Source organism: Helicoverpa armigera, chromosome 25 (assembly GCF_030705265.1).
Source record: "Helicoverpa armigera isolate CAAS_96S chromosome 25, ASM3070526v1, whole genome shotgun sequence".
Lineage (NCBI taxonomy): Eukaryota > Metazoa > Arthropoda > Insecta > Lepidoptera > Noctuidae > Helicoverpa > Helicoverpa armigera.
In genome coordinates this window covers 6,734,589-6,747,303 of record NC_087144.1, presented here as the reverse complement: position 1 = coordinate 6,747,303, position 12,715 = coordinate 6,734,589, and the positions used below count along the sequence as shown (strand labels likewise).

Here is a 12,715-nt window from a genome sequence, read left to right as displayed (position 1 = left end):
ATTCTATTTTTTTCATTGGACCATAAATGGATGATAATTAAAAATAGTTAATTAATTGGACAACCTATTCTTTGTTTGAAATGTAAAGTTAATTTAAAAAATCAAAATGAAATAGACTTTCATTTACTTTAGGTACCTAGACGATTATGTTGTTCGTACCTAATTAACGTCAAATTAACAGGTCTATTAATAAAATGATAACAACATTGTTTCTAAATCGCGGAAACAAGTGAAGTTTCAAAATGTTGACACCAAAAACGAAACGCGAATAACCTTCAGATATCATTGAAATGTCAAAAAGACATTTGTTATCAAGTGTGAAACAGTTATCCAGCGGCCGCTGTCTCAAAAACTGTTTTATTTCGACTAAAATCATGGAACCGAAAGTTAATTTAAAACAGGACCCAGCTTACGTGGAAATTCAGATATTCTACGATGCTAACTGGGACAAGATAAACATACAGCAATTATTTCAGCAAGACGCGAATCGGTTCAACAAATTCAGGTTTGTGCACTTTTACTGTGTTTTATTTTGCTAATATAAATAAAAGCGTGTCGGTTTTTTATTAATTGAAGTCTAGTATTGTTATTTAGTTAATAAAATTAGCATTTGTGGTGAATTTCGAATAGTTTCGTGTAGTTATATCATCGCGTATAAAAAGTTATTGAAAGGTCGCGATCACGATTGTCATTTTTTTTAAGTAGAATGTTACCGTCCAATTAAGAATCGTCAATGACATATCAATATTAAATACTTAGGCATGTTGACAATTATCACGATTCTGCAAATAATTGCAAATAATAGCTAGATAAGAAAGTAATAAAATAATCATGATGTACTCCTATAGAAATAATAATGGTCAGAATAGAATATTCTTTTCTTAAATGAAATATAAATTGAATTATGAAATATAATTAAATAATGAAATATAAATTAAATGATGAAATATATATATCTTGGTTTATTCTCTTTAGTTAATGTATGCTCACTATGATGTCATCCAAGTATTATTTTTTCCTTAATTAAACTTAAAAAATACTGTAGGTTTCATGAATAGCATGTGCTTATAACATTTATGTTTTAAAAATAATTTAAGAATTTTATCTGAACTTACTTGCAAACTAAAATTAAAAAAGTAATAGTAAAGTAAGTTTTTAAAAATTTATTTAAAATTAATTAATTTATAACAATTCTCGATTTATAATTATCATACGAATCTAGTCTCCGCATCCCGACCCCAAATGATGGAGAGATCCTGCTGGACTACTCTAAGAACCGCATCAATGACCAGCTGTGGGCCCTGCTCCTCAACCTCGCCAAGAGCCGCAATGTGGAGAAAGCAAGGGACGCTATGTTCTCGGGTAAGTTTCTTCACCAGCTTGTTCAACTTAGTTTATTTATAACTTAACAGTTAAAATATCTCATATTCTTTGTAGTAATGGAAAATGCATGTGGTCCCCAGATATTCGTTCGTTTCAGCCTTTTTATCGTCCCACTACTGGACACAGGCCTCCTCTCACACGGAGAAGGATTGAGCGAGATTGCTTGCAAATTTCAATAGGCTGATGTAATTTTGAAAAGAAATTGTGTCATTATGACACCATCGTTTTTATTGCATAAATTGCATCATCTCTAATGCCTGCAGTCTAGAGCACTTTGTCAACACCAAATACTATTAAACGGAAAGGCGACTCCTTGACATAGTTTGCATCGGCAACCTCCCGAGACGGCCTTCCAACCTACTGACCCAATCGGACGACCTACCTACTTATTTTGGGGACCTTCATAAAGACAATATTCCACCAGAGCGTGTCTTTCTTCACGTTTACACTCGCTTAAGAAAAAAGTAACAAATTGTAAACATTAAAATGCAAACACGTACTTGCAGAGGAATCACTCCAATGCGTAAATTTTTATTTATGAACAAAACTATTTTGGTGGAATCTAGACTGAAATAAAAGAAAAGACCTATAGGCACTTACTTTACCAATCAAACTTCACTTTCCATCACCAGGTGAGAAGATAAACTTCACAGAAGACCGAGCGGTGTTGCACATTGCTCTCCGCAACAGACAGAACCGTCCCATCCTGGTGGCGGGCAAGGATGTCACTCCTGATGTCAACGCTGTGCTCGCACATATGAAGGAGTTCTCCGGGCAGGTCATCAGTGGACAGTGGAAGGGGTGAGTTTATTATCATTATTAGACTAGCTATACACAAATACACAATATTTATACATATGGACAAACAAAACGAAACAAACAGGACTCATAGTGTTAGTAACAATTATTATACTTATAAACTATGTTAGTACTACACAAAACAAACTTTTTCGAGACGTCACTGCTGCAAGGTGACAGGCCCCGCTGAAACTCTACAGCAGTGATTTACGTACACACAATCGAGCCTACTTGCGATCATCGACAGGATACTGTTGGCGCTGCCCCGCACCCTACGGACCAAGGAAGCACACCGTTTCCGCATCACTGTGTAGAAACACTGTACGTGAGCGTCAGCAAACATCCCCGATGCGCTGCAGTACTGGGGCAACCCCATCAATATCCTGAATGCATTATTATATTGCACTCGCAGGGCGCTGTATGATTTTTGAGTGTAATGAACCCACAGACTGCAGGTGTAAAAGGACGTGCAGTAAGCAGTAAATATAGTGCTCTTGACCTGTTTAGAGGCACGTCTGAATCTGCGGGCAATCATGTTTGCTCTCACACACAACGCCCTCCGCTCCCTATCAATGTCGTCATCATCCTTGAGGCCAGTGGTCAATACATGCCCTAGATATTTGACTTGGTTTACCCTAGCTAGGGGTACACCACTCAATTTCACTGAAGGTACAGCTTCTGGGTATTTACCACGAGCCTCAAACACCATGACTACACTCTTCTTAACATTATATGCTAGACCATGTAGTCTGGCAAATTGCTCGCAAGTGGCTACGAGTGTTCTTAACCCGCAGATTGACGCGCTCAGCAGCACCATGTCGTCAGCGTAGCTAATGTTATTACAGCACACTCCATCAATATGGCATCCGACACGCATGCTGCTAAGCTTGCCAATGAGCTCATTGACGTACAGGTTGAAAAGCGTAGGGGAGCATAACCCTCCCTGCCTCACCCCGCATTCCAACCCATACGGCCTAGATAGGGCACCAGCCCATTTCACCTTATTAACCTGGTTTCCATACCAATATTTTAATGTATTTATCATTTCTGATGGAACACTTACCTCTTCCATCTTCCTCCATAAGATGTCGTATGAAACCAGGTCAAAAGCTTTGCTCAAGTCCAGAAAACATGCGTAAACTGGAGTGTGACGGTCCGTGTAGTACTTCACAGTATGCTTCACACTCAATATAGCGCTGTCAGTGGATAATCCAGAACTGAAACCGAATTGGTTATCGTGTACATGTATATGACTGCTAAGTTGAGCATTAAGCACACTGTCAAACACTTTTGATATGACTGTGGCCAGAGATATTGGTCTGTAATTATTCTTATCGCCCACGTCACCAGTCTTATTTTTGACTATAGGCACCACCATTGTTTTAATCATGTCACTTGGTATATAAGCATGACCCAGACAAAAAGTGAAAAGCATAGCCAACACTCTTGGCAAGTGCGGACCAGCAAAACGTAGATGCTCAATGCTGAGACCGTCATGACCAGGAGATTTTCCTCGACGCATGGCGTTAATTGTGTTCGAGATTGTTTTGGCTGTTATTTTAACACTTAGGTCCTTCCGTGGCTGTATGTGATGTAAAGGCAAAGTAATTTTGTGATGTGATAAATAAATAAATCTTCTGTCATCATCTCTCAAGCCTTTTTCCAACTTCATAATAAGTTGGGGTTGGCTTCCCGTCTAACTGTATGCAGCTGAGTACCAGTTTTTACAAGGAGCGACTGCCTATCGAACCTCCTGAACCCGGCTGCCTGAGCAATCCCCTGGTTAGACTGGTGTCAGACTTACTAGCTCACTACCCGTAACGACTGGCAAGGTTATTTAATGACAGCCAAGACCTACATACAGTTTAACTTGCCATAATTTAGTTTGATAGATGGTATGGGCATGTAATGAGGAGGGATGATACGCATGCAACAAAGGGTGTGCTAAGTATGAATGTAGATGGATGGAGAGGAAGACCTAAGAAAAGATGGATGGATTGCCTGAAAGATGACATGAATAGGAAGGAAGTGAGTGTCAGTACTGTCAGTATGATGAGTGACAGGGGAAAATGGAAGAAAAGTTAAATTGGGAACAGGGCAGGAGAAAGAAAAAAAGAATTAAGTTTGTTAGATAAGTATAGAAATATAGACAATATCTAGATGCAGGTACATAATCACATAACTTCATTAGACCATACACCTATTGTCACAGTAGTTAATTAACATTTCATTATCAGGTACACAGGCAAGCCTATTACCGATGTGATCAACATTGGTATTGGTGGCTCCGACCTCGGGCCTCTGATGGTCACTGAGGCACTCAAGCCGTATGCCAACCATTTGAAGGTAAGATACTCAAATATTTTTGTGAAATGAATATATATTAATGTACATAATATTATGTTCTTTGAAAGGGGTCAGTATTTAGTTCGGCAGACTTCAAGATTTGAGAAAATTAAGCCCCAGAACTTACATTACTACTCTCTCTTGGAGTAGTTGGAGTACTTTCTATCTACAAACATAAAATGCTGATAACCTACGTCATATTTTGAGGATAGCTAAAATTTTTTTTTTATGTCGCAGTCATTATATCATACATAGTTCTTAGAAACAAAATTCAACAATTTGCTTGTTGCAATAAAAAAGGGCATTTTAAAAACATAACCACCACTTCTTCTTCCCAGCCATAACACTAGGAAGTGGTGAAAGGGGGGCGTTTTGGGGGTGCTGTCCTTTTGTAAATTTGACGTGAAAAGTGCTAAAAACTAGCCTAGTTTCAATTAACGTTTTTGACTTTACAAAGCCATTGTCTGAACAATCCAAAAAAAAATTAGAACCTATTTTCCTCGTATAAATGTTTACTCACAATTATTAATATAATTGTCTTAATCATTAAATTGATCACCTAATCTCCTTCAGGTGCACTTCGTATCCAACATAGACGGCACACACTTGGCCGAGGTGCTCAAACGCCTGAACCCTGAGACGGCGCTGTTCATCATAGCCTCCAAGACCTTCACCACGCAGGAGACCATCACCAACGCTACGTCAGCCAAGAACTGGTTCCTCGAAGCCGCTAAAGATGTAAGTCTATAAATATTTCATACAGGATAATTTTAAAGAAACTAGGTACACTAGAATAGCAATTAAATATTCTAGGTTTGGTAGAACAAAATTTTCTCAGAAAGCAGCCCAAAGTACAGAGTACCTAAGTGGGTAGAGTTGTACCACTAACTTTCAGTACTTTAGTATGATCCCTTCAACTTTTGAGCCCTGCGATAGGGGCCTATGTTGTTGCTAATAGTCATAATGGTTAGAGCACTCTTTTTGGTTTCAGTCCTGTACATAAATACGGTTAAAAATGACATTTGATATCTATATTTTCATTATAAAGCTGAAGAGTTTGTTTGCTTAAACGCGCTTATCTCAGGCACGGCTCCGATTTCTATTGAAAATGTTTTAGTTTAAAGTAGTATATAGCCCATTTATCGGTTAATATACTTAGGCTTATTTTTATCTGAATATGAGAAGAATTCCCGGGACACACGATTCTCTTGCTATATGGCTAATTCTCTAGAATCTAGTACAATAAAAACTTGTTTTTTTCAGCCATCAGCCGTAGCGAAGCACTTCGTAGCGTTGTCGACCAACGGAGAGAAGGTGACGGCGTTCGGCATCGATGCTAACAACATGTTCGGTTTCTGGGACTGGGTTGGTGGCAGGTAATATACGTAAAAATCTATATACCTAGGACTTTATTCACAAATACATATTAAACAAATAAATTAATGTAAAAAAAGTTCAATTGATTAATAAATTGTTATCATTATATTTACATTGACTTTTAGCCAAAATTAAAAATTTAGTTTTAAACTGAGTTTTAAAATAATAAAAAGACACATTAAGATTTTTTACCTTTATTTTTCTAATGTGATAGCTTGCATATCTTTTATCCTCAAAAGATCTTTGGCCAGCAAGTATGTTATGTACAATACCTCTGCAGGATAAATAATCACTCAAACAGCTAAAAACAAATTATTTACAATTAAATCTATATCTCCAAAGGTACTCACTGTGGTCGGCCATTGGTCTGTCTATCTCACTATACATCGGCTACGATAACTTCGAAAAACTGCTAGAAGGCGCCAACTTCATGGACCAGCACTTCACTACGGCGCCCATTGAGAAGAATGTAAGAAAACTTTTATATCTTTATTTCTAAGGTTTTTTATGCAGGCGCTAACATATTTATATACGATTTTTTATTAAAAAAATAAAAGATTTCGACAAAAAGAGAACCTGCTTTTTTTGAAGTTGGTAAAAAAACATTGAAATTCTACAGGACGGGTCGACTAACAACTGAGGCTTTTATTATTTGGCCTTCCTTTTTTCAATACATATTTCTTTTATAAATCACGTTTGTCTACTTCTAGCCATAATTATCATAATTAGCCACCATTTATCATAATTCCTAATGTCTGTCTGTCTATAGGCCCCAATAATCCTGGCATTGCTTGGAGTTTGGTACTCTAACTTCTACGGCGCCGAGACACATGCGCTGTTGCCTTACGACCAGTATTTACACAGGTAAACAAATAATAAATACTATTTAAATATGTTACGTAATTACTGTTACAGCCTTTTTATTGTCCCACTGCTGGGCTGCGGCCTCCTCTCACACGGAGAAGGATTGAGCATTAATCACCACGCTTGCTCAATGCGGGTTGGTGATTTCAGACTTTATAGTCCAGGTTTCCTCAAGATGTTTTTCTTCATCTTTTTATCAGCCATTGGTGTCTAAGATATACTTAGAAAGTACATACAAACTTTCTAAGTATATCTTTGGACATTGGTGTCTAATGGTGTCTACACACCAAAGCCGCTGATGCCGGCGGCACAGCCCGGCGGCCCAACCCGCCGGCCGTATTTTGTACAATCATGCCGCCGGCTTTCATAGAGTATTTGACAATTACTAGAACACCACATGCCGCGGCTGTCGTGCCGCCGGGCTGTGCCGCCGGGTCAGCGGCTTTGGTGTGTAGACCCCTTAAGATATACTTAGAAAGTACATACAAACTTTCTAAGTATATCTTAGACACCAATGTCCAATCAAAAGTTGCATTGGTATATGCCTGACCTGGAATCGAAGCCACACCCTCATACTCGAGAGTTTGGTTCTTTACCCACTAGGCCACCACGACTTCGACTTCGACGACTTGTTATGTAATTAGTGATACGTTATTTTGTATAATTAAGTTTGTATTCAAGGAAATATCTTGAAACTTCTCGTGGCTTGAGGCAGAAACTTTGCTATGAGATACACTCAAACAACCTCACTGCTTGAAAGGGTGGCTCAAAAAGGATCCACCGTTTAGGTTGATTTTGCAGCCAACTGGTGAAAAAAGTAATTCAATCAATTAGTTTCATTTTAGTCAAAGGACTGAGTGATTTCGTTTTTAGTTTATTTTAAAACAAACCGGCTAAATAACGTATAGATGTGAGATTGAATGTCGTTAATTAGTCAATAGCCTAGCTGTTTCTTTAATCAGCTCTTCTAACTGGCCTACTTCCCCACTATTTCTGGCCAGATTCGCGGCGTACTTCCAACAAGGCGACATGGAGAGTAACGGCAAGTACGTGACGCGGTCGGGGGCGCAGGCCGACTACAGCACCGGCCCCATCGTGTGGGGCGAGCCCGGCACCAACGGGCAGCATGCCTTCTACCAGCTCATACATCAGGGCACCAGGTAACAGGATAGCATACTAATGTTATACATAGGTATATTTATTTACTAGCTGACCCAACAAACTTTATCTCGCTTATCCTTTACTTCGCTTATACCTTCACTGGACCTCTAAAAACAACCAAAATATGCCCAATCGGGGCTAACCTAAGTTTTTAAATTAATATTTAAAAATGTAAGTGTAGGTATGTGAAATAAAGCGATATTGATCTTAAAAAAAGATACATCTACATAAAAATATATGTGATTCGCATTTTCAAGTCATATCGGTTATTGTTATATACCAGAAGATACACCTCGTCGAGAATCTTTGGCTGTCCGAAATTACATGACCACACGTTAGTCGAAATGTATAAACAAAATAACACTACGCATGCGTGCTATCCTCGGAAAAGCAAACTTATTTGACTACAACGAATGTGTTGTCAGGCTGATTCCATGCGACTTCATCGCGCCGGCGCAGACACACAACCCGATCTCGGGCGGCGTGCATCACAAGATCCTGCTCGCCAACTTCCTCGCGCAGACAGAGGCGCTCATGAAGGGCAAGACTGCTGACGAGGTAAATATATATTCTATAGGAGTAAAAGTTATCCATCGTCATTTATTTACTAGGCTTAAAATGGAAAAATATAAGAATACTTTAAACATGTAAAACTGTTATTTTGGAAAAAAATATTATGTACTAGCTTCTGCCCGCGACTTCGTACGCGGATCCTGTCCCTTATGCCAGCGACTACGGGGTCAGCAAAATCAAAGATCTGAATAGTCGCAATAGACGTGACGGAATAAAAGTAGTGATTCTAATTAGTCCGCATTTAAGTTGCGTGAGGCATAAATATTACACGTATTATTACGTACAAAACATTAAATAGATGACAAAGTCGTGGTGACTTAGTGGAATTCGTGGTGGTTTAGTGGGTAGAGAACCAATCTCTCAAGTATGAGCGTGCGTCTTTGATTCCAGGTCTGGCAAGTGCCTGCCAATGCAACTTTTCTAAGTTCGTATGTACTTTCTACGTATATTTTGTATACCAATGACCGTTATTTGGATTTGGTGTTGGGTTGAGCGGGTAACCGGGTTGTGGAGGTCAGATAAGCAGTCGCTCCTTGTAAAACACTGGTACTCAGTTGCATCGTGACTGGATGTCGACCCTAACATAATTGGGACATCTGAGGCTGATGACGGGTAGTAGCGACCCCGCGGGGCTATATATACTGAGTTCTCCAGGGAGTGCATACTGTCCCCCAACTCCGGCCGGTCGGAGTGAACCATGACGGGGGTAGGTCTCACGCCTCTGGCTTGGCTTGGCCGTCCAGAGTAGAGTCGCTAGAGCAGGATTAGTAGCCCTGCTCGGAGGGTAGGTGCCTCATGGTAAGCACAGTGAGCGCGTAATCTGCGTTTAAAGTCCGCCGAGGTATCCTCACCCTTCAGCCGCTCATGTCCCTGTTGCCCTCTTGTTGCTATTCAGTGACTGGTTCCCAGGGGCCCAGTAAGTGAGGTGGCGAGTCTCCACCTGCTGTTTTTACATGTACCTATAACATTGTCATCCATTAACATCCCATCACAATAGCCCAAGTAGTTTTCGTCCATAGTTAGCAATAGTTTAGCACAGAACAGGGGATTGTCTTTTTTTTAACGACGTCCACCGGGGTTTGTCCTTGGGTTAATTCCTATTGTGTTTAAAGGGATAATCGTCGGTTTTGTGTCACCATTTCATTAGTTGTCTCAAAAGGGCTTCAGCGTGTTGGCTTCGGCCCCACGTTTGCTAAAACGTCATATCTTCTTATGCTTCATATAGTCTAGCAGGGCTCCTGGAGTTCCACATCAGGTATTTTACATCTCAATTTTCATAAGTCAACAGAGTATGCTTATCAGGTTGAACAACTTTTGCTAAAACGTCATACCTCTATATGCTACAGTCTAGCTGGGCCCCTGGAGTTCCACATCAGGTGTTTTAGATCTTCAATTTGTATAAGTCAATAGAAAGTGCTTATCAAATTGAACAACTTTTGCTAAAACGTCATACCTGTATATGGTACAGAGAAGCTGGGCTCTTTGGGTTCCACATCAGGTGTTCCAGATCTTAAAATTTATTATCTCAGCTGAAAATGCTCATCAAATGAAACAATTTTTACCATGGCACCATATTTGTATCTCTTATAGTTTTATTGGTCTGTTGGAGTTCTGCACCAGGTCTTCAAGTTTCGAAGATAAATTATAGCCTATATGTTGACCAGGCTTAATACTGATACAACAAAGAAAAAATCATTGAAATCCGTCCAGTAGTTCCGAAGATTAGCGTGTACAAACAAACAGACATACAGACATACAGACAAACAGACAGAATTTTTTTTTTGGATTTGTGCTCCACTACTGATTCTAAACCCCACCCAATTATTATTTTTTAAATATATTCAATGTACAGACACAGTTTTTTTACAGATTTATTATATGTATAGATTTAATTTTAATTGTCAGTATGAGTTTTAAACTCCGATGATCTGATGAATAAACCATCAGAAATTACTGTTGCTCACTTTCTAAGATTGAAGTTACATTTTTAGCCCACATTCGAAGCTATTTTGAACATTTACATTTTTACAACAACAATACTGACTATTCTGACTTTCGAAAAGCAAAGTCTTTCAACCTATTCTCATAAATTTTTCTATACTTTTGTACCACCATGTTTCTTTCAAAAAAATATTTATTGGTATTTATACATTTCCTTACCTTCTTCAAATTATGATACTCACTTCATATTCTGTTTCCAGGCTAAAGCAGAGCTAGAGAAGTCAGGCATGGCAGCGGACGCGGTCGCTAAGATCCTTCCTCACAAGGTGTTCAAGGGCAACCGCCCCACCAACTCTATCGTCGTCAAGAAAGTCACGCCCTTCACTCTTGGAGCTCTTATTGGTATGTATATTTGAAGTAGCTAAAGAACTGACTATAATATATCTTAGTATTTTATTTTAATTAAGCTGATTCTAGTTCTAATATAAAGTTTTTATGGTATTTTATGTCTAAAGAACTATCTATATCTTTGTATTTTATTTTAATTAGGCTGATTCTAGCTTTGATATAAAAAAAGTTATTCTTGGCTTTTATATGACAAATCTTGAACAGTTATAGAGTAGGTCACAAGATCAAGAGGTTTGTCATAAGATCAGTCATAATCAAATTCAGTAACAGTTTAACTAGACTGATCATTTAATGATGAAATACAAAGGTGGTGGCAAATTAATTATAATAAGGATCTACTTTCTCAATCTTATAAGTAACCTGGGTGGACCATATTAAAAAAAATGCCTGTTCTCGATTTAGACCCAAGTTTACCAACATAATCGTTCTTAAAACAACTGTTTTCTTAAAAGTTTAATAAGACTTTGATTGTTAAATTTTTAAATAAACAGTTGTTTTAAGAAAAACGGACATGATACAGATTTTTTGTGATTAGGCTCACACATTATTTTATTTCACTTACAAATAGCAATGAGCCAAAACAAAATTCCCTAATTTTCTACTTCTCCCCCACACAGCCCTATACGAACACAAGATCTTCACTCAAGGCGTGATCTGGGACATCAACTCGTTCGACCAGTGGGGCGTCGAGCTCGGCAAGCAGCTCGCCAAGGCCATCGAGCCCGAGCTACAGGACAATACACCCGTCTCCTCACACGACGGATCCACTAATGGCCTTATTAACTTCTTGAAGGCCAACTTTTAAATTTAGAAGCCCTAATTTTAAGTTTGGAAGGTCATCTTTCAAATTTAAAGGCCGTTTGATTGCGTTCGAAAGTTGAAATTTCTTTTTTTTGGGATAGGTTGCGTTGAAATTATATGTTCATACTTTTTCGAGTACTAAAGGTGTCTAAAAACATTTTTAGATCTATGGTTTGTAGTTTTAACGAAACCTACCCTAAATATCTAAGTTAATTTCGTTATAAAAAAAAGTGGACCACAAAATCTCATTTTTTATATAAAAAAGATAAGTTATTAAATTATTTGACATTTTTTATTTGTTTTTAAAAACGCATTCAACAAACGGCGTATTTATACATTTATTATTTTGAGATCTAAACTTTCAAAAGTACATTTTGCTCGTATTTACAATAAACCTTAGATCTTGAACAAATGAGTTTTTATGCTTTTTTTGCTGTGTATAGCGCACTTTATAAATGGTATTATTGTTACAAAAATATGTAGAATCAGTTAATATGTACTAGGGGTCGGTTGTAACAGCATATAATATCGCATTTTAATATAGCGTATTTGCAATAGTTCCTTCAACACCGATTTGAAAAATTCTTTCACAGTTGGAAAGCTACACTCTTCCCGAGTAACATAGGCTATATTTAGCAGTAGTTGCCACGGAAAGCGAGCGAAATACATATTCGTAATACATAAGAGTAAAAATACATAAAATGACTAATTTTATCATTGTTACAACCGACCCTTGTTTCTATATAAGCCCCTACTTAAAGTGTATTTATGTTAAGTGTATGCGTTTTATCATGTATGAAATATTTATGAGCTGTTACTCCTAGAGAGATGTATTTAATGTCTATGTATTGTATGTTATTGTCGATGTTTTACTAATAAAACATTGTTTCACACGAATATTTGTGTCAATTTCTTTTACAATTGTTTACCATTTTGACAGATTTAACTGTTTATGACACTGAGCAAAAGAATTTAAAAAACCATCACATAATTTAAAAGTTTTAATAATAATTAGTTGATCAAATGCTTATTTAGACTTCCCTTTATAGAGATAAAACAAAAC

General features: G+C 37.9%; 1 protein-coding gene across 1 annotated transcript; it reads left to right on the top strand.

Moving 5' to 3' along the window:
- The first annotated feature begins 287 nt into the window (after positions 1 to 287).
- On the top strand, positions 288 to 12,549 carry LOC110383073 (glucose-6-phosphate isomerase). Its single transcript, XM_064041606.1, has 12 exons — positions 288 to 505; positions 1,223 to 1,362; positions 2,016 to 2,184; positions 4,419 to 4,527; positions 5,101 to 5,265; positions 5,791 to 5,903; positions 6,247 to 6,373; positions 6,674 to 6,768; positions 7,770 to 7,928; positions 8,355 to 8,487; positions 10,704 to 10,845; positions 11,469 to 12,549. Exons 1-12 carry the CDS (start codon positions 291 to 293, stop codon positions 11,654 to 11,656), a joined length of 1,755 nt encoding a protein of 584 aa, XP_063897676.1. The 5' UTR covers positions 288 to 290; the 3' UTR covers positions 11,657 to 12,549.
- The last annotated feature ends 166 nt before the right edge of the window (positions 12,550 to 12,715 follow it).

What these genes read in the sequence shown, in the direction of transcription:
- LOC110383073 (XM_064041606.1), top strand. Translation starts at nt 291, where the DNA reads ATGTCAAAAAGACATTTGTTATCAAGTGTGAAACAGTTATCCAGCGGC. An exon ending in AATCGGTTCAACAAATTCAG is followed by an intron (nt 506 to 1,222) that starts GTTTGTGCACTT and finishes ATACGAATCTAG; the next exon opens with TCTCCGCATCCCGACCCCAA. An exon ending in CGGCGCCCATTGAGAAGAAT is followed by an intron (nt 6,374 to 6,673) that starts GTAAGAAAACTT and finishes GTCTGTCTATAG; the next exon opens with GCCCCAATAATCCTGGCATT.